Source organism: Hyperolius riggenbachi, chromosome 10, assembly GCF_040937935.1.
Source record: "Hyperolius riggenbachi isolate aHypRig1 chromosome 10, aHypRig1.pri, whole genome shotgun sequence".
In the NCBI taxonomy this organism is placed as follows: domain Eukaryota; kingdom Metazoa; phylum Chordata; class Amphibia; order Anura; family Hyperoliidae; genus Hyperolius; species Hyperolius riggenbachi.
Genome location: NC_090655.1, coordinates 224,498,864 through 224,524,505, shown reverse-complemented (window position 1 = coordinate 224,524,505; position 25,642 = coordinate 224,498,864). Strand labels below are relative to the sequence as shown.

At 45.1% G+C, this 25,642-nt stretch overlaps 1 protein-coding gene across 1 annotated transcript in view; it reads left to right on the top strand.

The window, feature by feature from the left end:
- Positions 1-18,903, top strand: part of LOC137536841 (proto-oncogene tyrosine-protein kinase LCK-like) — a 369,228-nt gene extending 350,325 nt beyond the window's left edge. The window contains exons 8-9 of the mRNA XM_068259030.1: positions 15,210-15,341; positions 16,880-18,903. Of these exons, the coding sequence (XP_068115131.1) occupies positions 15,210-15,341; positions 16,880-17,109 (362 nt within the window). The 3' untranslated portion in view covers positions 17,110-18,903. The remainder of the gene's footprint in view (positions 1-15,209; positions 15,342-16,879) is intronic.
- The last annotated feature ends 6,739 nt before the right edge of the window (positions 18,904-25,642 follow it).

The window sequence follows — 25,642 nt, the reverse complement described above, 5'->3', positions numbered from 1 at the left end:
CTGTAATCCTACACTAAGCTAGATTCTATTGATAGCTTAAAGTACTAGTTTGATTGTGATTATCTGTTATGACCTTTGCCTGCCTCGACTATCCTCCTGAACTCTGACCTTGTACCTCGTTATATCTGATACCCCGTTGCTGAACCCTGCCTGTACTTTGACTCCGCCTCTGCCTCCTGAATTTGTACCCCGATATTTCTGACACCCCGTTGCCGAATCCTGCCTGTACTTTGACTCCGACTCTGCCTACTGATATTGTACTTATCTGTCCGTCTGTTTACGACCTGGCTTGTCCGACCTCGAGAACCGACCTCACGATTGGAGGCGGTTCCCCGTCCTGTTAGTGACACTTCCGCCTGAGTGTTACTTTCGGGCTTTCCTCCCCACTGTCAGTCTGACTCCTCCCGTCTTGGAGAGCTCAGACCTGCGGAAGGAATCTGTGCAGTCCTCCTTGTTGCACTGAGGCTTGTCCTCTGTATTACTGTTGCACCAATCACAACACTCTACCCAGGTGACCAGAGGTTAGCTAGTATATTGGATTATCGGTGATACTGCAGATCACATATAATCTGATATACGTCTGTATTTCCCGTGATACTGCAGATCACCGGTAATCAGACCTCTCTGTGCTTCACCGAGCGTTACACTTAGCCTAGGAATTCTGTTATTATCTGTATTTATATCTAGACCAGTTTCCAAGGTGTTGATGGCCAAGAAACTCACACCTTAGTCTAGGAATTCTGTATCATCTGTATTATTGTTATTATCTAGTCCAGATCCTGGAGTGTGAGAATCTTGGAGCTCACACTCAAGTCTAGGCATTGTTGATTATCTGTTATGACCTTCTGCCTTCCTGACCATTCTTCTGATCTCTGATTCTGTACCTTTGTATTTCTGATACTCTGTTGCCAAACTCTGCTAATCCCAGGATTCTGCATCTGTCTCCTGTCTCTGTACTGTATCTGTCCGTGTGTTTACGACCTGGCCTGTCCGACCTCGAGAACTATCTCTCCTGTTAGGAGATAGTTCACAGATCTGTTAGTGACACTGTGCATTGGTGTCACTCAGGTTCTGTCCTTCCCACTGTCTCAGCCTGGCTCCGGCCCTTGGGGAGCATCAGACCTGTGGAAGGAATCTGATCCATAGCAGTAGCTCTTACTGTCTAGCACCTATCCTACGGGGGCTTTCCTCAAAGTATTACTGTTGCACCAAACACTCTCATCACTCAGGTGTCCAGAGGTTAGTAGATATATCTGATTATCGGTGATACTGCAGATCATCAATAATCGGGTATATTCTGCATTCTCGGTGATACTGCAGATCACCGGTAATCAGACCCTCTCTGTGTTACACCGATCGTTACAGAACGCCAGACCCAAAAATGCAAATGGACGCACACACTGACCATCTGGGCGCACTTAACACTTCGGTGGACTCTATCAACCAAGTGCTGGGTAATCACAAAGCTATGATTGACGCTTTGTCCGGTTCTTTACGTACCCTTCAGATGGCAGTGGATGAGGTGCGATCCCCTCCTAGCACAGACATACGTATGCCTGTACCTGAAAAATTTTCTGGTCACAGATCTGACTTTCGAAATTTTAGGAGTAGAGTGTTGTCATACTTTGAGTTAAGACCTAGATCTTCAGGAACCATGACCCAAAGGGTCACATTTATCAAGACTTTGTTATCAGGTGATTCCCAGACCTGGGCATACAGTCTGCCCACTGGAGATGTAGCTTTAACCTCCGTAGATGAATTTTTTAAGGCTATGGCAATAATTTACGATGATCCAGACATTGCCTCGACTTCTGAGCGGAAGCTCAAGTTATTGCGTCAAGGCAAGGGTCCGGTCGAGGAGTATGCGGCAGAATTTAGGAGATGGTCAGTTTCAGCCAGGTGGGACACCTATGCCCTTTTAGACTGTTTCTTATCAGGATTATCAGATGAGGTTTCAGATCTAATGTTAAGTCAGCCTGAACCTAAAACCGTCGATGAGGCCATTTCATCGGCAATCAGGATTGATCGCAGGTTACGGTATCAAAGGCAGACCAGGGGTAGAAACAATGTTAAGATGTTGACCTATGCTACACCTCCGGTGACTCCATCTCCACCCGTTTCACCTCCCCCCGAGCCAATGCAGATTGGTCGGTCAAGACTGTCTCAATTAGAACGGAGACGCAGGATTTCTGAACGATTGTGTCTTTATTGTGCAGAGGGGGGGGGGGGGGGCATAGAGTACGAAATTGCCCTAAAAAGTCGGGAAACGCCACTGCCTAGGAGTAGTTGGGGGTAATACCCTAGGCGTACAGCTCTTACCCCTAGAGGATAAGCGGTTACTTCTTCCTTGTATGGTTACATGGGAAGATAAATCTGAAGTCTCTGAGGCCTTCCTTGATTCAGGCTCAGCGGCTAATTTTATAGATTACGAATTTGCTAAGAAATTAGGTATTCCGCTCACCCCGGTAAAACCACCTCTACAGGTTATGGCAGTGGATGATTCCCCCCTGCAGCGTAACCGTCCTTTGTCTCAGTCAGACACCAGAGGTGGAAGTCACTATAGGGGTGCTGCATAAAGAAAAGTTGCAGTTTTTTGTATTACGCATGACAACCTCCACAATCATCCTTGGCATGCCGTGGTTGCACCTTCACTCCCCTCAGATAAACTGGGCTACCAGTCAGCTAACAAGCTGGTCCGCCCACTGTTTTCGTCATTGTTTAGTAAAGGTGACCTTAGGCCAAACCAGGATTCATGTGGAGGGTGTTCCGGAGCAATATACGGAGTTTTCGGGCGTGTTTTGTCCCAAAGCTGCCGATAAATTACCTCCACATCGCCCTTTTGATTGCCCGATTGATCTCCGATCGGGTTGTATGCCTCCTAGAGGTAATCTCTACAATTTGTCTGGGCCAGAAAAGGTGGCCATGCAAGAATATATCCGTGAAAACTTAGCTAAGGGTTTAATTCATCCTTCCCGGTCGCCTGCCGGAGCGGGGTTTTTATTTGTAAAGAAAAAGGATGGAGGCCTTCGGCCATGCATTGATTAACGGGGACTGAATAAAATCACAGTTAAGAATCGCTATCCGTTATCTTTGATAGACAATTTATTCACTCAAGTCACCAATGCTAAGATTTTTTCAAAATTGGATTTGCGAGGTGCATACAATCTGGTGCGGATCAGGGAGGTCGATGAATGGAAGACGGCCTTTAACACACCCGACGGGCATTACGAGTATCTGGTGATGCCCTTCGGGTTGTGTAACGCCCCGGCCGTCTTCCAGGAACTCATAAATGAAGTTTTCAGGGAGGTGTTGGGTAAATTTGTCCTAATATACCTGGACGATATATTGATCTTCTCTGACAACCTCTCTGAGCACAGGGCTCATGTCAAATTCGTGCTACACAAACTCAGACAAAAAAGGCTTTATGCTAAATTGGAGAAATGCATTTTTGAGGTGACATCTGTCGCTTTTCTGGGATACATAATTTCCACCTCGGGCCTTTCTATGGATCCCGCCAAAGTCTCTTCTGTCCTGGAATGGCCCCAACCAGTAGGACTCAAATCTCTTCAGAGATTTCTAGGGGTTGCGAATTACTATAGAAGGTTCATAAAGGGGTACTCCACAGTTATAGCACCCCTTACTAGTCTCACTAAAAAAGGGGCAGATACCAACCATTGGTCTCCTGAAGCTCTGGTCGCTTTCTCCACTCTGAAAGAACTGTTTTGCTCTGCACCCATATTGAGGCACGTGGACACCTCTTATCCATTTATTGTAGAGGTTGATGCCTCAGAAGTTGGAGTAGGGGCTGTGCTGTCTCAACGCTCTGGGCTGCAGGGAAGATTGCACCCGTGTGCCTATTTTTCTCGGAGGTTCTCTCCAGCAGAGAAAAACTACGATATAGGCAACAGGGAGCTTCTAGACATTAAATTGGCCTTTGAAGAATGGCATCATTGGTTAGAAGGAGCTGAACATACGATTACAGTCTACACGGATCACAAAAATTTGGAATACATTGAGGGGGCTAAGAGATTGAGTCCCCGTCAGGCTCGGTGGTCACTGTTTTTTTCGAGATTTAGATTTGTAATTACGTACACTCCAGGTAGTAAAAACATTTAGGGAGATGCCTTGTCCAGATGTTTTGAGCCGGAGACAGCACAGCCCTCAGAACCTGAACCCATTGTTCCTCAGAAAATAGTACTGGGAGCTACAGAAACTTGGAAAGACTGGACGGAGACTTTAGGTCCCTTCCAGCAGGATGTCCCTGAGGGAAAGTTTGAAGGGGTTATGTTTGTGCCACTGCCTTTTCGTCTCCAGGTTTTGCAGATGTTCCACTCACACAAGAATGCTGGGCATCCAGGGGCCTCCAGAACGCAAGACTTGGTTGCTAGATGTGCTTGGTGGCCTTCTTTGGCAACAGACTGCAAGGAGTATGTCAGAGAGTGTGCAGTATGTGCTAAAAGTAAACCCTCCCGTCTGGCACCTGTGGAAACGTTGCAGCCTTTGCCCACCCCGAGTGAACCAAGGACACATCTGTCCATGGATTTTGTAGGTGAGCTTCCAAGGTCGGAAGGCATGTCGGTCATTTGGGTGGTAGTCGACCGTTTCAGTAAAATGGCCCATTTTGTGCCCTTGAAAGGACTCCCCTCGGCCCAGGAGTTGGCTGATCTTTTCATCATCCACGTTTTCTGACTTCAAGGCATTCCGGAAAACATTGTGTCAGATCGCGGAGTCCAATTTGTCTCTAGATTTTGGAGGGCATTTTGCCATCAAATGGGCATGGAACTGTCATTTTCGTCGGGCTACCACCCACAGACCAATGGTCAGTCGGAGAGGGTTAATCAGTCATTGGAACAGTTTTTGAGGTGTTATGTTGCAGAAGCGCAAACTGATTGGGTCAAGTTCTTGCCATATGCAGAATTTGCGCACAATAATTTGAGAAGCTCTTCCTCTGGGTTCTCTCCGTTTCAGGTGGTAACTGGAAAGTTGCCCAAGTTTTCCCCATTGCCAGTAGCCTCCACTCCGTTTCCAGCTCTGGAGGCTTGGCAAAAGTCGTTCAAAACCATTTGGGGGATCGTGAAAAGCAATTTGGAAAAGGCTTTTCAAAGTCAGAAAAGTCAAGCTGACAAGAAATGATCCTTAGAATGGGAGTTCCGACCAGGAGATCTGGTCTGGGTCTCCACTCATCATTTGACCCTGAAACAACCCTCGGCCAAGTTAGGTCCCAGGTTTGTGGGCCCTTTTTTTGTGATCAGGAAGATCAACAATGTTACTTATGCCATCGATCTTCCTGCTAGCATGCGTGGTGTAAGATCTTTTCATGTGTCCCTGCTTAAGCCAGCAGTCCATGATGTGGGTACTAATCCGCCTCCTCCTGTGATGGTAGACAACCAACCTGAATATGAAGTAGAGAAAATTTTAAATTCACGAGTAGTGCAGAACTCACTACAATATCTGGTTCACTGGAAGGGGTATGCTATAGAGGAGAGAACATGGGTACCTGAGTGTCGCATGCATGCGGACAAATTGAGAAAGGAATTCCACACTCGATATCCTGAGAAGCCTGGTAGGAGTTGTCCGGAGTCCACTCCTCAGGGGAGGGGGTGGGTACTGTGAGAAAACGTTGAAAAGCCGCTGCTAATACTGAAGGTGAGGCGGCTGACTCCGCATTCAACATAGCAGCTGGTGCGCAGTCGGAGCGCGGAGAAACCGCCGCATGCTCAAACAGGGCGACGGATTCCGCGTCCAATGCGGCAAGTCGCTCGCATAGGCCTGCTCCTCTCAGCAATGCGGAATGCGGAGAAAACGCCGCACGCACAGACAGCGGTGCGGCGGATTCCGCATCCAACACAGCAGAAACATTACTACACATGACTGGTGTGGCTGGGACTGATAGTCCACACTGGTTTAGGAGGACGCGCGCGCGCGCAGAGAGGCAGGGCCTTTATGGCAGTCAGAAGAGGGTCAGCTGACCAAGCCAGTCAGCTGACAATTGCAGCAACTTTCATTGGTCCAGCACTTAGGGGTGGCACTGGAGAGCACCAGTGTATATATACTGGGTGCTGGTCATTCATCTGGTGTCTGGCGTTGCGATCACTACGTGGTAGCACCCAGACCTTGTCAGTATCTGTGTTTATTAGACAGTTTCGTAGGTGTTGATGATCACGGAGCTCACACCTTAGCCTAGGAATTCTGTTATTATCTGTATTTATATCTAGACCAGTTTCCAAGGTGTTGATGGCCAAGGAACTCACACCTTAGTCTAGGAATTCTGTATCATCTGTATTATTGTTATTATCTAGTCCAGATCCTGGAGTGTGAGAATCTTGGAGCTCACACTCAAGTCTAGGCATTGTTGATTATCTGTTATGACCTTCTGCCTTCCTGACCATTCTTCTGATCTCTGATTCTGTACCTTTGTATTTCTGATACTCTGTTGCCAAACTCTGCTAGTCCCAGGATTCTGCATCTGTCTCCTGTCTCTGTACTGTATCTGTCCGTGTGTTTACGACCTGGCCTGTCCGACCTCGAAAACTATCTCTCCTGTTAGGAGATAGTTCACAGATGTAACGATCGGTGTAACACAGAGAGGGTCTGATTACCGGTGAACTGCAGTATCACCGAGAATACAGAATATACCCGATTATTGATGATCTGCAGTATCACCGATAATCAGATATATCTGTTATGAAGTCTGTGCAGGCGCTCAACATAAATGGTAAAGTCCACAGTCCCAGACCAGTCTGTATTCAAATGCACCCAGATGGTATCATAAGTTCACAGAAATGTATCCACCAAGTACTCTCACCAGATCAGTTGGCTGACTCAATGACAAATCAGCAGACACAGCATGTACATATATTCCAATGATCTCCCACTGTTAATGGCATCTGTGGATTCAAACACAATATGCGGACATAGCGTAATACTGCCGTGGATCACAGGATTAAAAGTAACTGTATAATTCACCCTGTGTCAGGTGATCAACTTTGTGTTCTCACCACCGGCAATACAATAGTTAACTGCTCACCAGATTCCAATGCTGACCCTCAGATTCGATCAGCACTGTGCGCTTATGTTTGGATCTTTTCTATGCAGATGGGATGCACATTCCTTAAGGACTGAAACAAATGCTACCATAGCGTGATACTGTATTTATTAAAAGCTTAAAACATAGTATTGCACTTACAAAAGTAGACATCAATCAGCGCATAAAGTACGTAAAGTACAATCCTCGGCAATCTGTGATAAGTTCCTCTGTATCCTGAATCGCGTCTCCCAGTGCGACTTCCGCCAGAGGCCACGCCTTACTAGTTTCGTCAATGTGACTCATCAGAGGCTCTCTGATACCGCGCGTACGAGTCCCATAGGGCTTAATGGGAGCTTCGCGTGAAGCGCCGGGTGCTGCGCGCGCGCCTGCGCGTCTTCTTATCATGCCTAAACTGAGTTTAGGCGTGATAAAGGGGTTTTCACTCGCGTGCAAACACTTTGCACCGCTTTGTGAATCAGGCCCTATGTGTTTGAATCTACAGATGCCATTAACAGTGGGAGATCATTGGAATATATGTACATGCTGTGTCTGCTGATTTGTCATTGAGTCAGCCAACTGATCTGGTGAGAGTACTTGGTGGATACATTTCTGTGAACTTATGATTCCATCTGGGTGCATTTGAATACAGACTGGTCTGGGACTGTGGACTTTACCATTTATGTTGAGCGCCTGCACAGACTTCATAACATTTATTTAGGGAGGCATTTCCCATCCCACTGTGCGGCGACCCATACCTGTTTGCTCCATTGTTTGTGAAACCATCGATTTAATTGGAGGAGCGCCGATAACCACATTATCTATACAATCAGATATATCTACTAACCTCTGGACACCTGAGATAACAAGTGAGTGTTTAAGTGCAACAGCAATACTTTGAGTACTGCACAGAAGTATGTTCCTTCCGTTGGCTTAGACTCTCCCGGGGGAGGAGCCAGGCTGAGAGTAGGAAGGACAGAGTGTGAGTGACACCAGAGAGAGGGTGTCACTAACAGGTCTGGGAACTGCCTCTAACAGTAAGGCCAGTTCTCGAGGTCGGGCAAGCCAGGTCGTTAACACACAGACAGATAAGGTACAGATTCAGGAGACAGATACGTAATCCAATGGACAGGCAGAGGTTGGCAACGGGGTATCAGAATAGCGAGGTACAGAGTCAGGAGGCAAATACAAAGTTCAGGAATGAGCAGAGTTTGGCAACAGGATATCAGAAATAGCAAGGTACAGAATCAGAGTTCAGGAGGATAAGTCAGGCAAGCAGAAGGTCATAACAAATAATACAGTTCAATTTCCTAACGCTAAGGTGTGAGGTCCGTGATCATCAACACCTTTGGAAACTATGCTAGAACACAGATATGACAAGGTCTGAGTGCTACCACGTTGTGATCGCAACGCCAGACACCAGAGAAATGACCAGCACCCAGTATATATACATCAGCGCTATCCAGCGCCTCCCCTAAGTGCTGGACCAATGGCAAGTGGTGGAAATGTCAGCTGACCAGCTTGGTCAGCTGACCTTCTTCTGGCTGTCATATAAACTCTGCCTCTCAGCGCGCGCGTCATTCTGAACCTGTGTGGACTATCAGTCCCAGCCACACCAGTCATGTCTTGCAATGTCTCCGCTGGCCTGCGTGTGGGGTGAGACACACCGCTATCAGCACATGCGGTGGCCTCCCCGCGCCTGGTCAGACTGTCAGTAGCAGGCCCATGCGTGCAAACCGCTGTGTCAGACACGGCGGTTTCTCCGCATTCCGCCATGCCAGCCGCGGAAACAGCCGCCTCATCCTGCGTCCATGCGGCGATTTTTCCGCGTTTCTTCACAGTACACCCCCCCGAGGAGTGGACTCCGGACAGCTCCTTCCAGGCTTCTCAGGATGTAAAGCGTGGAATTCCCTTTTCAGTTTGTCAGCATGCATGCGACATTCAGGTACCCATGATCTCTCCTCAATACCATACCCTTTCCAATGAACCAGATATTGTACTGAGTTCTGAACTATGCGTGAGTCTAAAATCTTCTCTACCTCATACTCAGGTTGGTCATCTATCATCACAGGAGGAGGAGGAGTGGGACCCACATGGACTGCTGGCTTAAGCAGAGACACATGAAAGGATCTTACGCCACGCATACTGGCCGGAAGATCAATGGCATAAGTAACATTGTTGATCTTTCTAGTTACTGGAAATGGACCCACAAACCTGGGCCCCAACTTGGCTGAAGGCTGTTTCAAGGTCAAGTGACGTGTGGACACCCAGACTAAGTCTCCTGGTTGAAACTTCCACTCTAAGGAACGTTTTTTGTCAGCTTGACCTTTCTGACTTTGAAACGCCTTCTCCAAATTATTTTCCACGATCCACCACACGTCCTTAAATGACTTTTGCCAAGCCTCCAGAGCTGGAAACGGAGTGGAAGCGATTGGCAATGGGGAAAATTTGGGCAGCTTCCCAGTAACTATCTGAAATGGACAGAATCCCGTGGAAAAACTTTTCAAATTATTGTGCGCAAATTCTGCGAAGGGCAAAAACTTGACCCAATCATTCTGCGCTTCTGCAACATAACACCTCAAAAATTGTTCCAATGATTGGTTGACTCTCTCAGTCTGACCATTGGTCTGTGGGTGGTAGCCCGACGAAAATGACAGTTCCATGCCCATTTAATGACAAAATGCCCTCCAAAATCTTGAAACAAATTGGACTCCCCGATCTGACACAATGTTTTCCGGAATGCCATGCAATCGGAAAACGTGGATGATGAACAAATCGGCCAACTCCTGGGCCGAGGGGAGTCCTTTCAAGGGCACAAAGTGGGCCATTTTACTAAAGCGGTCGAACACCACCCAAATGACCGACATGCCCTCAGACCTGGGAAGCTCACCCACAAAATCCATGGACAAGTGGGTCCACGGCTCACTCGGGGTGGGCAAGGGCTGCAACGTTTCCACAGGTGCCAGACGGGAGGGCTTACTTTTTGCACACACCGCACACTCTCTAACATACTCCTTGCAATCCGTTGCCTGCGAAGGCCACCAAGCGCACCTGGCAACCAGATCCTGTGTTCTGGAGGCCCCAGGATTTTTGTGAGAATGGAACATCTGTAAGATCTGAAGCCGGAATGGCAGTGGTATAAACATAACCCTTTCAGGCTTCCCTTCCGGGATGTCCTGCTGAAAGGGCTCTAAGGTCTCCGTCCAGTCTTTCCATGTTTCAGTTGTTGCTAGTACCAGTCTTTGCGGGACAATGGTCTCTGGGGTAGAGGGCTGTGCTGTCTCTGGCTCAAAGCATCTGGACAGGGCATCTGCCTTAATGTTCTTGCTACCTGGAGTGTACGTGATTATAAATCTGAACCTCGAGAAGAACAAAGACCATCGAGCCTGACGGGGGCTTAATCTTTTAGCTCCCTCGATGTATTCCAAATTTTTGTGATCAGTGTAAACTGTGATCGTATGTTCTGCTCCTTCCAACCAATGACGCCATTCCTCAAAAGCTAATTTGTTGGCCAGGAGCTCCCTATTGCCTATGTCGTAGTTTCTCTCTGCCGGAGAGAACCTACGAGAAAAATAGGCACATGGGTGTAATCTACCCTGCAACCCTGATCGCTGAGACAGCACAGCCCCAGCCCCGACCTCCGAGGCGTCCACCTCTACAATAAAGGGGTAGGAAGTGTCAACGTGTCTTAGGATGGGTGCCGAGCAAAACAAGTCTTTCAGAGTGGAGAATGCTTGCAGGGCTTCTGGGGACCAGTGGGTAGTATCTGCCCCTTTTTTCGTGAGATTGGTGAGGGGTGAAATGACCGTGGAGTACCCCTTTATGAACCTTCTATAGTAATTGGCAAAGCCTAAGAATCTCTGCAGAGATTTTAACCCCACAGGTTGAGGCCACTCCAGCATAGCAGAGACCTTGGCAGAGTCCATCAACAGGCCCGAGGTGGAAATTATGTACCCCAAAAAGGTGACAGATGTCACCTCGAAGATGCATTTCTCCAATTTCGCGTAAAGCATATTTTGTCTGAGTTTGTTCAATACAAATCTGACATGTGACCTGTGCTCAGAGAGGTTGTTTGAGAAAATAAGTATATCATCCAGGTATACTAACACGAATTTGCCCAACACCTCTCTGAATACCTCATTGATCAATTCCTGGAAGACGGCCGGGGCGTTACACAGTCCGAAGGGCATCACTAAATACTCGTAATGCCCGTCGGGCGTGTTAAAGGCCGTCTTCCATTCATCGCCTTTCCTGATCCGTACCAGGTTGTATGCACCCCGTAAATCTAATTTTGAAAAGATTTTAGCGTTGGTAACTTGTGTAAATAGGTCATCTATCAGGGGCAAAGGGTAGCGATTCTTTACAGTGATTTTATTCAGGCCCCGGTAATCTATGCATGGCCGCAGGCCTCCGTCTTTTTTTTTTTAACAAAAAAGAATCCTGCGCCAGCGGGCGACCGAGAAGGGCGAATGAACCCCTTGGCTAAATTCTCACGAATGTACTCCTGCATGGCCACTTTCTCTGGCCCAGACAAATTGTAAAGATGACCCCTTGGGGGCATACAACCAGATCGGAGATCGATGGGGCAATCAAACGGGCGATGTGGCGGTAACTTATCAGCAGCCTTGGGACAGAACACATCTGAATACTCGGAATATTGTACTGGAACCCCCTCCAAATGAATCCTGGTCTGACCCAATGTCACCTTCCCTAAACACTGCTGTAAACAATGAGTTGACCAGCTAGTTAACTGCCCAGTGGTCCAATTGATCTGTGGGGAGTGAAGGTGCAACCATGGCATGCCAAGGATGACTGTGGACGTGGTCATGTGTAACACAAAAAACTGCAATCTCTTACTGTGTAGTACCCCTATATTGATTTCCACCTCTGGTGTCTGAGACAGCGGATGATTACTTTGCAGGGGGGAATCATCTACTGCCGTAACCTGAATGGGTGGTTTTACCGGGGTGAGCAGAATACCTAATTTCTTTGCAAATTCAAAATCCATAAAATTTGCTGCAGAGCCTGAGTCAACAAAGGCCTCGGAATCCTCGGTTCTATCTTCCCATGTAACAGTACACGGAAGAAGTAACCGTTTATTTTCTAGGGGTAAGAGACGTGCTCCTAGAGTGTAACCCCCTACAACTACTAGGCGGTAGCGTTTCCCGACTTATTGGGACAATTAAGTACTCTATGACCCCCCTCTGCGCAGTAAAGACACAGCTGCTCAGACATCCTCCGTCTTCGCTCCACCTGAGATAGTTTTGACCGACCAATTTGCATAGGTTCGGGTGGAGGCGAGACGGGAGGAGGTGGAGTTTCTGGAGGCGCAGCTTAGGACACCATCTTTACCTGACTATTACCCCGGGTCTGTTTCTGATAGCGCAGCCTCCGGTCGACTCGAATGGCCGATGAAATGGCCTCATCGACTGTCCTAGGTTCAGGCAGACTTAACATGAGATTCGAGACCTCATCTGACAGTCCCGATAAGAAACAATCTAAGAGAGCATAATTGTCCCACCTGGCTGAAACTGACCACCTCCTAAATTCTGCTGCGTAATCCTCGACCGGACCCTTGCCTTGATGCAAAAGCTTGAGCTTCCGCTCAGAAGTCGCAGCAAGGTCTGGGTCATCGTAAATCACTGCCATAGCTTTAAAAAATTCATCCACGGAAGAGAGGGCTAAGTCTCTGGTGGGCAAACTGTACGCCCACGTCTGAGAATCACCTGATAACAAAGTCTTAATGAATGTGACCCTTTGGGCCACCGTTCCAGAAGACCGGGGTCTCAACTCAAAATAAGATAACACTCTACTTCTAAAATTTCGGAAGTCAGATCTGTGACCAGAAAATTTCTCAGGTACAGGTAAACGTATGTCAGAACTAGGAGGGGGTCGCACCTCATCCACTGCTGTCTGAAGGGTTTGTAAAGAAGCAGACAAGGCTTCAATCATAGTCTTGTGGCTACCCAGCACTTCATTGATGTTTTCCACCGAAGTGGCAAGTGCGCTTAGACGGTCAGTGTGTGCGTCCATTTGAATTTTGGTCTGGCGTTCTGTAACGATCGGTGTAACACAGAGAGGGTCTGATTACCGGTGAACTGCAGTATCACAGAGAATATAGAATATACCCGATTATTGATGATCTGCAGTATCACTGACAATCAGATATATCTACTAACCTCTGGACACCTGAGATAACAAGTGAGTGTTTAAGTGCAACAGCAATACTTTGAGTACTGCACAGAAGTATGTTCCTTCCGTTGGCCTAGACTCTCCCGGGGGAGGAGCCAGGCTGAGAGTAGGAAGGACAGAGTGTGAGTGACACCAGAGAGAGGGTGTCACTAACAGGTCTGGGAACTGCCTCTAACAGTAAGGCCAGTTCTCGAGGTCGGGCATGCCAGGTCGTTAACACACAGACAGATAAGGTACAGATTCAGGAGACAGATACAATGGACAGGCAGAGGTTGGCAACGGGGTATCAGAATAGCGAGGTACAGAGTCAGGAGGCAAATACAGAGTTCAGGAACGAGCAGAGTTTGGCAACAGGATATCAGAAATAGCAAGGTACAGAATCAGAGTTCAGGAGGATAAGTCAGGCAAGCAGAAGGTCATAACAAATAATACAGTTCAATTTCCTAACGCTAAGGTGTGAGGTCCGTGATCATCAACACCTTTGGAAACTATGCTAGAACACAGATATGACAAGGTCTGAGTGCTACCACGTTGTGATCGCAACGCCAGACACCAGAGAAATGACCAGCACCCAGTATATATACATCAGCGCTTCCAGCACCTCCCCTAAGTGCTGGACCAATGGCAAGTGGTGGAAATGTCAGCTGACCAGCTTGGTCAGCTGACCTTCTTCTGGCTGTCATATAAACTCTGCCTCTCAGCGCGCGCGCGTCATTCTGAACCTGTGTGGACTATCAGTCCCAGCCACACCAGTCATGTCTTGCAATGTCTCCGCTGGCCTGCACGCGGGGTGAGACGCATCCTGCGTCCATGCGGCGGTTTTTCCGTGTTTCTTCACAACAGATCTGTTAGTGACACTGTGCATTGGTGTCACTCACGTTCTGTCCTTCCCACTGTCTCAGCCTGGCTCCGGCCCTTGGGGAGCATCAGACCTGTGGAAGGAATCTGATCCATAGCAGTAGCTCTTACTGTCTAGCACCTATCCTACGGGGGCTTTCCTCAAAGTATTACTGTTGCACCAAACACTCTCATCTCTCAGGTGTCCAGAGGTTCGTAGATATATCTGATTATCGGTGATACTGCAGGTCATCAATAATCGGGTATATTCTGCATTCTCTGTGATACTGCAGATCACCGGTAATCAGACCCTCTCTGTGTTACACCGATCGTTACACCAGGGCAGCAAAATCAACGACCAGCAAAGTTGTGGATTTTTGCCCCGGGAGTTAGGGGTGATTAATTGAGTTTTCAGCTGCGGGGATGCAGCGTTTTAGGTGGGGAAATTATGTTAAAGAGGTTTTTAAAGTAAAAACCTGATTTTGTGGGGGGGGAGGCTTCAGAGTCCTTTTTACCACTACTGTTCATAGCACAGCTACAAAGAGTCTGGGCAAAAGTGAAAGATCTTTCTTGGTTTAAAGGAATTCCAGAGGCATCACCCCATTGGGCTGATGCATAAATCTTCTGTAATTATTAGACACCGAAATGAATACAATTATGGCCTTTGGTGTAGCAATCACCCCAGGGACCCCTGCCATTGCAGGGGGCCCAGAGGCTTTGGGGGCCCCTCCTCCTCCCTCTTCCCAAACACAAGTGCAGCCAATTAGCAAAAAAACCCTACCTTTTGCTCATAAAAACCGGCCCTGCCACCTCCTCCCGCCATGCAGAGTAGCGAGTAGCGGAAGTGTCTGTAATGTTTGCCTGTATCCAGACGCTGCTTCACAGCAGAACACTCTCTGCTGTCAATCGTTAGCTCCCAATCATGAGACCCTCATGGGGTTTGGGGACTAGGGGACCCCATGCTTTCATTTTTGCAGAGGGGCCCTATTAAGTCTAGTTATGCCCCTGATTATGGGGGGGAAGTCTGGTATTAACTATATTCACTGGATTTAAAATCAAAGGAAGGTACAGAAACAGCAAATTATAAATTGCAAAAGTTTTTAATTGTTTAACAAGACTGTAGTAGATTATTGCTTTAATTGTTGCCATACTGCAGGTTCCAAATTCCCCATAAAATGGACAGCACCAGAAGGAATAAAATATGGGATGTTTAGCATTAAATCAGATGTCTGGTCATTTGGCATCCTCTTGACTGAAATCATTACATATGGGCGCATGCCATATCCAGGTAAGCTATGACCTAGTAAAATCTTTGGTTTAAAGGTGATTACCTTTGATATGTTCTGTATACCTTCAATAGCAGAATCCTCCAATCACAACAAACATAAAACACGTCTTTCAGAGTAAAGTTATGTGGAACCTGAAGTGAGAGGAATATGGAGGCTGCCATCTTCCTCCCTTATAAACAATCTGCTAAGCTTTAGGCCTTAGTTGTTCTTGAGTCACAGACCTGCAACAAGCATGCAGTCAATGAAGTCAGAAAAGAGGCAAAGCATCTGATCTGCATGATCATTCTGGGCTAATGACTTACAGTATTGGAGGCAGAGCATCAGAAGTCAAGCAACTAGCATTAGTAAATAGAGAATGGACATGGCAGCCTCCATATTCCTTTTACTTTAGGTTCCCTCGTTCTTTTTAAAGTGAACCTGCAGTGAAAATAAACGGATGAAATAAACAATTACATTTATCCTCCAACTCCTAAAAAGTATCCCATTATTTTCTTTTATATTTAAAGGGAACCTGAAGCGAGGAAAATTATTTAAAATAAACACATGACGTAGCTGCAAATTAATATTATATACTAACCTCACCATCACTTCCTCTCAGAGGCTCACCATTTCCTTCTTACAGTGATCCCTTCCAGTTCTTGACAAGATTTTGTCAGAACTGAAATATACTAGTTGCTGTCAGTTATATATCAGCAGCTGAAAGTTACAACTGAATTTGCAAGGTAATGTCCATTTTTCCCTATGGATCAAGTGGGTGATATTACAGTTTAACAGTGTGCTGACCAGGAAGCTGTTAGGGGGTAATGGCCATTTTTAAAATGGAGGAGGGAGAAATCCATTGATCACAGTGGACAAATGGGACACAGGAGAGGAGAAAGAAATTGAGGACTAGACTACACAGGAGGTAAGTATAACCTGTGTATGCTTATTTTGACTTTGAATTCTCAGTTCAGGTTCTCTTTAAACAGTTAAAGTAGGTTGAATGTTTTACTGTCTCTAATCAGTGGCAGCCTATTAAGTGGCACAGAGTTAGAAAAAGTCAATAGTTAATGTATTTTATCTCTCCCTTCCCTCAGAAGTTGTATTCTGTCAGGAAAACTTTTATGGCTGTAATTTGCTTATCAGTGCTGTTTACTATACTCCTGACATGGTACTAACAAAACAGAAACTGTCACTTCCATGCCTAGAAATGAACTCTTTTAGGCAGCAAAATAAAACAAGTAAAAAGCCTGGTTATTAATATGTTTTGCACTGTACATACATGTCTATCTTATCATGTCACACATCGTCTAGGGTACACTTTAACATCAGGCACATTGCCTCTATAGTCCAGCTTCATAATATAAAAATCTCAACACTTAATTATCAAGATTCCTCAAAATATCCATCCACAGTGAGTTACTCTTACCGAACAATAAAGCTTGACAATCCTCAGTCTCCTGGTCCTGAAGTAAAATGTTAGGAGGCCATGAAATTAGGAAAATTATTTTATTTTAGCATATAAAAAATGTTTCATTATGTTCCTCTCTGCTTACAGGCATGACTAATTCTGAAATGATAGATTACCTTGAGCGTGGATATCGTATGCAACAGCCTGATCAGTGCCCAAAGGAACTTTATGATTTGATGCTTAAGTGCTGGAAGGAGCATCCTGAAGAGAGGCCCACCTTTAAATTTCTTCACTCTTACCTTGTACGTCTTTACAACTGCATGTTGGAATTTAAGAAAGAAATGCTTGAATTCAGAGCCCCCCGTTACTTTCTCTAACTGGTGTTAGGAAAGACTTGCTCTGCAGAGTGTCTCTTTAACCCCTTGTGTTAAACCCCCCTAAAGACCATGCCATTTTTCTGTAAATTGGCCACTGCAGGGCCGCACAACTCAGCACACAAGTGATCTCCCCTCTTGTTTCCCCACCAACGGAGCTCTCTGTTGGTGGGGTCTGATCGCTCCCCCAGTGTTTATATTTTTTTATAAATATTTTTGTTATTTTTTTTTTTTTATAAATATACCTATTTATTATTTTTTTCCCTAACTCCCTCCCTCCTCCCAGCCAGCGAATGACGGCGATCAGCTGTCCTAGGCTTCAGCCTAGGAGAGCCGATCACTCTCCTGTGTCACAGGGGGGCAGCCATGTCACACGGCTGTCCCCAGTACATCGCTGCTGTAGATCGCAGCATTGTACAATATTTATAGATAGTGGTTTCACCTCTATCATTCTCCGAGTGGCGATCGCTGCTGGGAGACTTCCAAACGGAGATGCGCGCACATCCGTGCACACGATCTCCTGCAAAACCCAGCCCCAGGACTTGATGCCAATCGGCGTTAGGCGGTCCTGGAGCTGCCGTCCATGGTCACGCCCATTGGCGTGACGTGGTCATTATGAGGTTAAATGACAGAAAGACATCTGGAGGAATTACAGTTCTGAGGTTTAGTATACATGTTCTATGGGTAGGTACAAGGCCGTAGCAGAGATATCCAGTGCGTAGGCCAGACTAACTGACAGCAAACACCAGAAAACATGAGCTTGCTGTCCTTTGAACAGAAAATATGGTCAACAGGACCCGTAAACATATTCAGCTAGAACATAACAGGGACATGTGACCTGATTTCGGGGTATTGTTCCTTATCATGCAGGCGATATCTGAGTCTGCACGGTGTCCTGTCGGTCACATAACTACAGGAGCCAATAGTTGGTTCCTGTGAGCTTCTACAGGTGATTGACAGATATGACACGATCATGATACACGACTCGGGTGATGTCACATTTTACTCTTTAGAGGCTAGTATATAAACTCAGGGGTGAGCAGAAACGATGGCCAAACATAATTACACATCGTAATTCATTATTACGCATTGTAATTGTAATGCAAAGTTTGTAAATTACGCTCACGAATTTACGCGTAAAATCTACCGCTATGCGTAATTATGGCTTTTACGCCTGGTTCACATGTATATTGTGAAGTCACTTACAAATGTGCTATAAGCATAAATTTTTTTACGCGTATGGGTGAGTATCATGCATCGGCATGTGCTTAGAACGTATTATCAGATATACGCTTACAAAGAATTAAATTAATGCGGACATTTTTCCGCATACAGACAATAGTGTTCACATACAACTACGTTCAGCTTACCCATCATTTTGTAATTTAATGCGTAATTACGTTTGACAACCGTAGGTGAAAACCGGTCACAGAAACGTAATTTCTCTACGCGTAATTGCAGAAAATTACGTATAATTAAATGTAATCGTAGTTTGCTCACTACGAGCAACCCGCAGGAGCTCCAGCGCTCACGTCTAACTTCCAATTTCCACTTCAACTTTACTTTTATTACTAACTCTCTGTAAATTCATGCTGTATATAGGCCTAAGTGCAACATAGCATAAATGTACCATAAGATAAAGCCTGGTTACCATTCACAAGGAATGGACCAAGAGCCTGCAACGCTAAAGATGACTTTCTAAAGATGGATTGCTTTGCTGAGGTAACGAACATGTAACGAAGATAAGATTGCTCCTGAACACATCTGTATATCTGAATAAACTCCGTAAACTTTGAAGACGTCTAATCAGTTTTATTTCCTGTGCTGTTGCTGTGATGAGTGTCAAGTTATCACAAGTTCTGTGATATGGTGCCAAACAAAGGTGTAGTGTTGTTGCCTATAGCAACCAACAAATATTTATTACACTACAGAGGGCCAATACCAAGCGCAACCTTAACAAAGCATAATTCTATAAGTCAAAACAAGTATCAGTGAAGATGTATATGATAAAAAGAATATGTTGCACGCCAAGCCTTAATACTCTTTACAGAATTTCCTTAGTTAAAAGCACTGGTCCTTGGCACCATTAAACAGACGCTGGCAAATAACTTTTGTGTTAACACAATCTGTCACAAAGTTGGACATTACAAACTAAGCATTTAACTTCCTAATCACAGATACCTTCATGTCAAAACCACATGTATTTCCAGAGATCTAGACAAGGGCTTGCCAACCCTGTCCTCAAGTACCACCAACAGTGCATGTTTTGTGGAAATCCACAGAGGTAGTTAATCAGCTCTGCTGAGACACTAATGACCTCACCTGTGATTGTGTGTGGTTTCCTGCAAAACATGCACTGTTGGTGGTACTTGAAGACAGGATTGGGAATCCAAGATCTAGACAGCTAAATTACATGCAATATTAACCACTTCAAGACGAGAGCAATGTTTACATACCAGCACTGCTTCCATTCATTCACCAATAACTTTATTACTCCTTATCACAACTAAATTATCTATATATTGTTTTTTTCAGGTCAAATTAGGCTTTTAGTGTGTGAAAAAATTGTTTAGTAAATACCTTATTTTCTATGCATTTTAAAGTGAAATTAAGGTAAAAAATAGAAAAAACACACCATTTCTCCAATTACATCCATTATAGCTTTACAATAAACAGTGCTAAGTATAAGTTAAACCCACAAATTTTATTTGCGTATCCATCCTGGTTAGTACAACATTTAGATTATGTTCCTATCACCTGTTTTTGATTTCTCATTGTACATCATCGATGATTATGAGACCTTATTTGCAAAAATAACAGTAATATACCCTCATGGTATACATATTTAAAAAGCCAAGTTCCTAAGGCAACAATACATGTTTTTTCTGTTATATTCTGTCAGTTTGTTTTCATTTTGCAAGTCTTTTATTTTGGTACAGAATATGCAAAAATTTAATTGCTTTTGATTCAGTTTGTGACTAAAAAAAATACACAAGACATGGGCCTCAACCCTAAAAAACAACAACAGTTTTTTTCCATGGAAAAACCTACTTTGTCCATGGGAACTAACCTGCTAAGCTTCTAGGATACATGAACAATGGCTTTGTTTTAGCAGGTAAGAATGGTGTGAAGTTGAGTAATTACACCATTATTGCAGGGTATTTCTATGCCTTTTATGATGATCTATGTCAGTCCAAAATCAACTTTACCTATGCACTAGACTAGACTACTTACCGTACATTAATTAGTGCCCCATGTTTGACTCCAGCATGGATAGCTATACTAGATGTCAATATTACAACTAAGAAATGGAAATTGGCGAATGTCACCTAATAAATCCCCTGCCCAGATGACTTACCATCAGAAATACAGTATATCTAAAATATATTTTAATTTATTGGCTACCCAACTAATATTGATATTCCAAAAGGCTTTTTCTCATAACACCTTACTAGCTTTCTTGAAATAGGCATCAGTTGTGGTTATAGCTGAACCAGGAACACATATCCAGGGCCGCCATCAGAAATGTTGGGGCCCCTCACAAATCATCAGCCCTGCCCCCCCCCCCCCTCCCCCACCACGAACTGAGAAATGTGCGTAGCCATTACATGTCGGCAGAGCTAGTTGCAGGTTTGCTCTCCACAGATTAATCACGAATAACCACGGTGGATACTAGTGATTCAAATTAGCTCTAATTGCTGCAGCTGAGCGGCTAGATGCATCAGAATTAATTACCCAGAACGCCGCTCTCCGCCCAGCGTTTCAACGAGGTGCAAGCATCCGAATGGACGAGTTGCAAGCCTCGCTATGGAGCACTTCCTCCTTCAAGCCGGAAGGAGGAAGTGCTCCATCATTTTTTTTAGAACCTCCCAGTTTTATTTTCTGTTATAAAAAGCTAAAAAGGTAGATTTAATGCTATTGTCTCATATGATGATGATTCAGCTTTTCCCATAGTCTCACAGTCAGCATTCGTGTGACCCCCAACAAGACAAATTCAGCAATCATGAGGCCCCCAACAAATCATGAAGCCCCTGTTTGGCCTCACGGGAAGGGTTTTTAAACCCTCTAACTTCGCTCACCACCGTAGTGGGTAAAATGAATTGCAGCAAAACATGAGGAAAAAATTCAATAAAAATATTTATTGAGCTACAATCCTGTTATAATAATTATCTAGGCTTGCAGAATCATAGTTACATTGTATTTGAGTAATTAGTGAACATCAATATTATTTCTTACGAAGTATTGCCAATGCATGACCCATTACCTTGACTCCAACTCCCTGTTTGACCCCCTACAATCAGGATTTCGGCCAGGCCACTCCACCGAGACTGCCCTCACCAAGGTCGTCAATGACCTCGCGCTTGCCAAGGCCGAAGGAAAATACACTATCCTTCTCCTCCTAGACCTCTCATCAGCATTCGACACTGTTGATCACTCCCTGCTTCTCCAGTCCCTGCAATCTGTGGGTATCCAAGACCTTGCCCTAGCATGGTTTTCCTCCTACCTCTCAAATCGCTCCTTCAAGACCTCCTTCAATGGTTCTTCCTCAACCTCCTTCCCACTTTCAGTTGGGGTCCCCCAAGGCTCTGTTCTTGGTCCCCTACTGTTCTCCATTTACACTGGAAAACTCCTCTCCTCTCTGGGTTTCAACTATCACCTATATGCAGATGACACCCAGATTTACCTCCATACCACTGACCTTTCCACCACCACCATGGAGAAGGTATCCTCTGGCCTCTCAGCTATTTCATCCTGGATGTCTGCCAGGTTCCTAAAATTAAACCTGGATAAGACTGATCTCCTAATCTTCCCGCCACGTGCTGCTTCACCCCCCACTGACCTCTATGTCACTGTCAATGGCACAATCATTCATCCAACCACATAAGCCCGCTGCCTGGGTATCACCCTGGACTCGGCCCTCTCCTTCACCTCCCACATCCAAACCGTAGCTAGAGCCTGCTATTTCCACTTACACAACATCTCCAAGATCCGGCCTTTCCTGACCCCAGACACTGCCAAACTCCTTGTCCATGCCCTCATCATCTCCCGCCTGGACTATTGCAGCTCCCTCTTGTCAGGCCTTCCTCAAAACCGCATCGCCCCACTAAAATCCATCATGAACGCAGCAGCCAGACTCATCTACTCCTCCCACCGCTCTGTCTCCACGACTCCCCTACGCAAATCCCTTCATTGGCTTCCAATTCACTCTAGAATCAGCTTCAAGATCCTATGTTTGGCATACAAATCCAAGTCCTGCCCAACCTACATCACTGACCTGGTCAGCAGATATACACCTGGCCGTCTACTTCGCTCCTCCAACGACCTCCTCTTAACCACCCCACGCATCTCGCACTCCCATGCCAGACTGCAGGACTTTACTAGAGCTGCCCCCACCCTGTGGAACTCTCTCCCACTGCCCATCAGGCTCGCTCCCACCTTCAACACCTTCAAAAAAGCACTCAAAACTCACTTCTTCAAGGAGGTCTACATCAACTCAACATTACCCTAATCCTTTCTGCCAATAACTTCTTGATGCACCCCCTCCTTTCGTGTCATCAACCCCTCCCTCTAGATTGTAAGCCTTTGGCGGGGCCCTCTCCCCTTGTGTATCATACTTGACTGTGTGCTCTTTACCCAGAATTTGGAACTGGTAATTTTTACCACTACCACTCCAGTGTATGATCTGGCATTGTATTACTATCTGCATTGTGTTGTGTATCTTATTGCTTATTACCTGTATTGTTGTATCTATTGTCTATTACCTGTATTGTTCTGTCACCCCTGTTATTGTCTGTAATCCTATTTATTGTACAGTGCTGCGTAATATGTTGGCGCTATATAAATCTAATAAATAATAATAATAATAATATTGCAGCATCACCCAGAGAAGATTGGAGGACCTCAGCGACCTCGGAGGGGAAATACTTGGCTACACCAACAGACGGCATGTCTGCTTGTCCTTCGAAAAGCCCGCCAACTCGAAAGCATTTTCCTTCCTTTATATAGACAGAATTCAATGTCTGCGCAGGCGCAGAACATGTTTCATCCATGCACCTGTGCAGATAAGGGTGCGTGATCACCATGTGCTTTTATTAGTGCGCCTGTGCAGACAAGACACATGACTGCATGATTACAACATGCTTTAGAAGCGTCACAAGACAAAACAACTTGCACACATATTTTGAGAACTTGCACACATATTTTGATTAGTGTTAGATAGCAAAAATTATCATGGTCAGTCTTCCATGAAAATATTATGGTTCTCATTGTAGATAGCACCACTCTCGTGGTCAATCCTCCATGAGAGTGTTATGATTAGAAATATCTCATAGCCAGTTTTTGATGAGAATAAACAAATGTGTTATTTTGAATTATAACTGCAAGTGTTGTAATGAATCATCATAGAACATCCAATATTAAAAGAAGCTAACATATATACCAGTAATCTCTTATCAATCAATCAGACATTCATGTCACTTTTGTATCTCATTCGGCTCTCGATCAGTGTTCACGAACGATATGTTGCCTAACCCGAGACCGACGACACAGTCGAAGCGACACATAACAATTCCAAAGAAGTCTAAAGTATCATACAGATACACAGAATTAAGATTGGATAATTTAAGAAGTTCAACACTTTAGTAACACTTGCAGAATAACCCATAAAAATATCCCACCAATGGTGAGAGGTTGCATCTGTAATTGCAGATCCAACTTTCACTAATTCTCCTGAAACAATTGTGGTAGCAATGACATGTTGTGCAAGAGTCTTGTTTAATAAAACTATATGGCGTCGGATATCTTCGGAAGCTAATAATATATTGTGTAAACGCGTGAGATTGAAGTCCCAATTAGGCACCTTAGGCATAATTGGTGACAAGAATTTGGTAATTGGGGTCTCCATATCCCCCTGAAAAAAAGTTTCATTATGCCAAATTAAAGAAGAAACATTAGAAAGACAACCTGAAAAGGGAGTCTGCATATGTGGAATCACTTCTGTATTTGTGACCTAACACACCTATTTCAACCATCATCTCATAGGACAATGGAAGAATTGTCCATTTACATACATTGACCGTATTCTGCAGAAGACAAGGTTCATAGACTGCCGACTGCAACTTACAGATTTTACCTTCCAGAGTAGAATCGCAGAAGGAAAGGTCATGAGTTTGATTAAAGATGTCAACATATTGACCATTAAATTCCTGGTACCAGAAATACTGAGACCCAGGAACTCCCATAATCAAAGGCATGACTACAAACTTGCACATGACAAAAGTTTTGGTCACATTATACAGGATGATTACACCAAAACAGGATGTATCATTGCACACCATTTTCTCAGCTTCCAAGTGTATCCACCAGTCTTGTGGAATTGAAGAATTACCGATTTTTGTTGAAGCTGATGCATAGTTTGCAATGTACACACTGTCCAATTAACAAATGTAGTCACTTTAACATCAACTTTGTTACTAAAATATAATGAAGCATTAATCAAAGAGTTAGTCATGGTATCTACACTTGCAGATATTTTAGCAGGATGATATATAGTTGGCATCCATTTAGCCTGCAAAGTCAAAGCATCATTGATTTTACTTCCAGCATTATGTAATCTATTAGCAAGAGTCTCTATATCAAAACCATTAAGAGTTCCAGTAAGAGAACCGTAGCCACCAAGCAAGGTGTCGTAACAAGCTCGTTTGACTCGGCCCTCTGGACAAGTCTTTGAAGGAGTCAAAGTTATCTGTGTATGTAGAACAGTCTTTTGGGCATGTTGTCCCACCTTTTCACAGGTGGAAGGAAGTCTCTCATCACCCAATTGAAGTAGACATGGGTAATGTGGTCTTTTAGCAGGTTTAGGCGCCTGCCACACAGTTCCAGGAAGAATTAAATTAACAACTGTACAGCAGCCTCCAGCTCAGCACTCCCGATTGGACTGGTCTTTGTGCGGTTTATCATCATCCATTGGGAAGCAGTTGAATTTATAGGCACTAGCTTAATACCCGGAGTTCAGGCTCCAACCCCCGAAGTGACCAACAACACGATACCAAGGAGTCCGAGCACATGACATGCATGACATTGATCTAAAAGTACAAACAAGTATAAATCATTCTTGAAAATAAAATTTTTCTTGCGGGACATGCTCCCACTGCTCTTTTCCAAACAAAATTATCAATAAAGTTTTTCTTCCCTACAGCAACTACCTCAGCTTTATCTGGAGGACCAGTCCGTCCTTTAACCCAAATGAATCCAGCTCCAGTGAGACCAGTGCCACCACCACCAGCACTCCGGTCCGCAGCAGGCCTCCACCACCGCTTGAGGTCACGGTGACCCCATTGACCAGCCTGCCCTCACTGAGCTCGGTCTTCACCCCAGTGACTGCAGCCATGTACAGGGATGTTGTGGAGAAGTTTGAGCAGGAGATAATGGGGACATCATCATGCAAGGAGGAGGAGGAGGAGTTGGAGGTGGAGCAGTTTGTTGTTGGTGCTGATGAGGAGGGGCGTAATGCAGGGGATTTTGGGCTACTGGATGT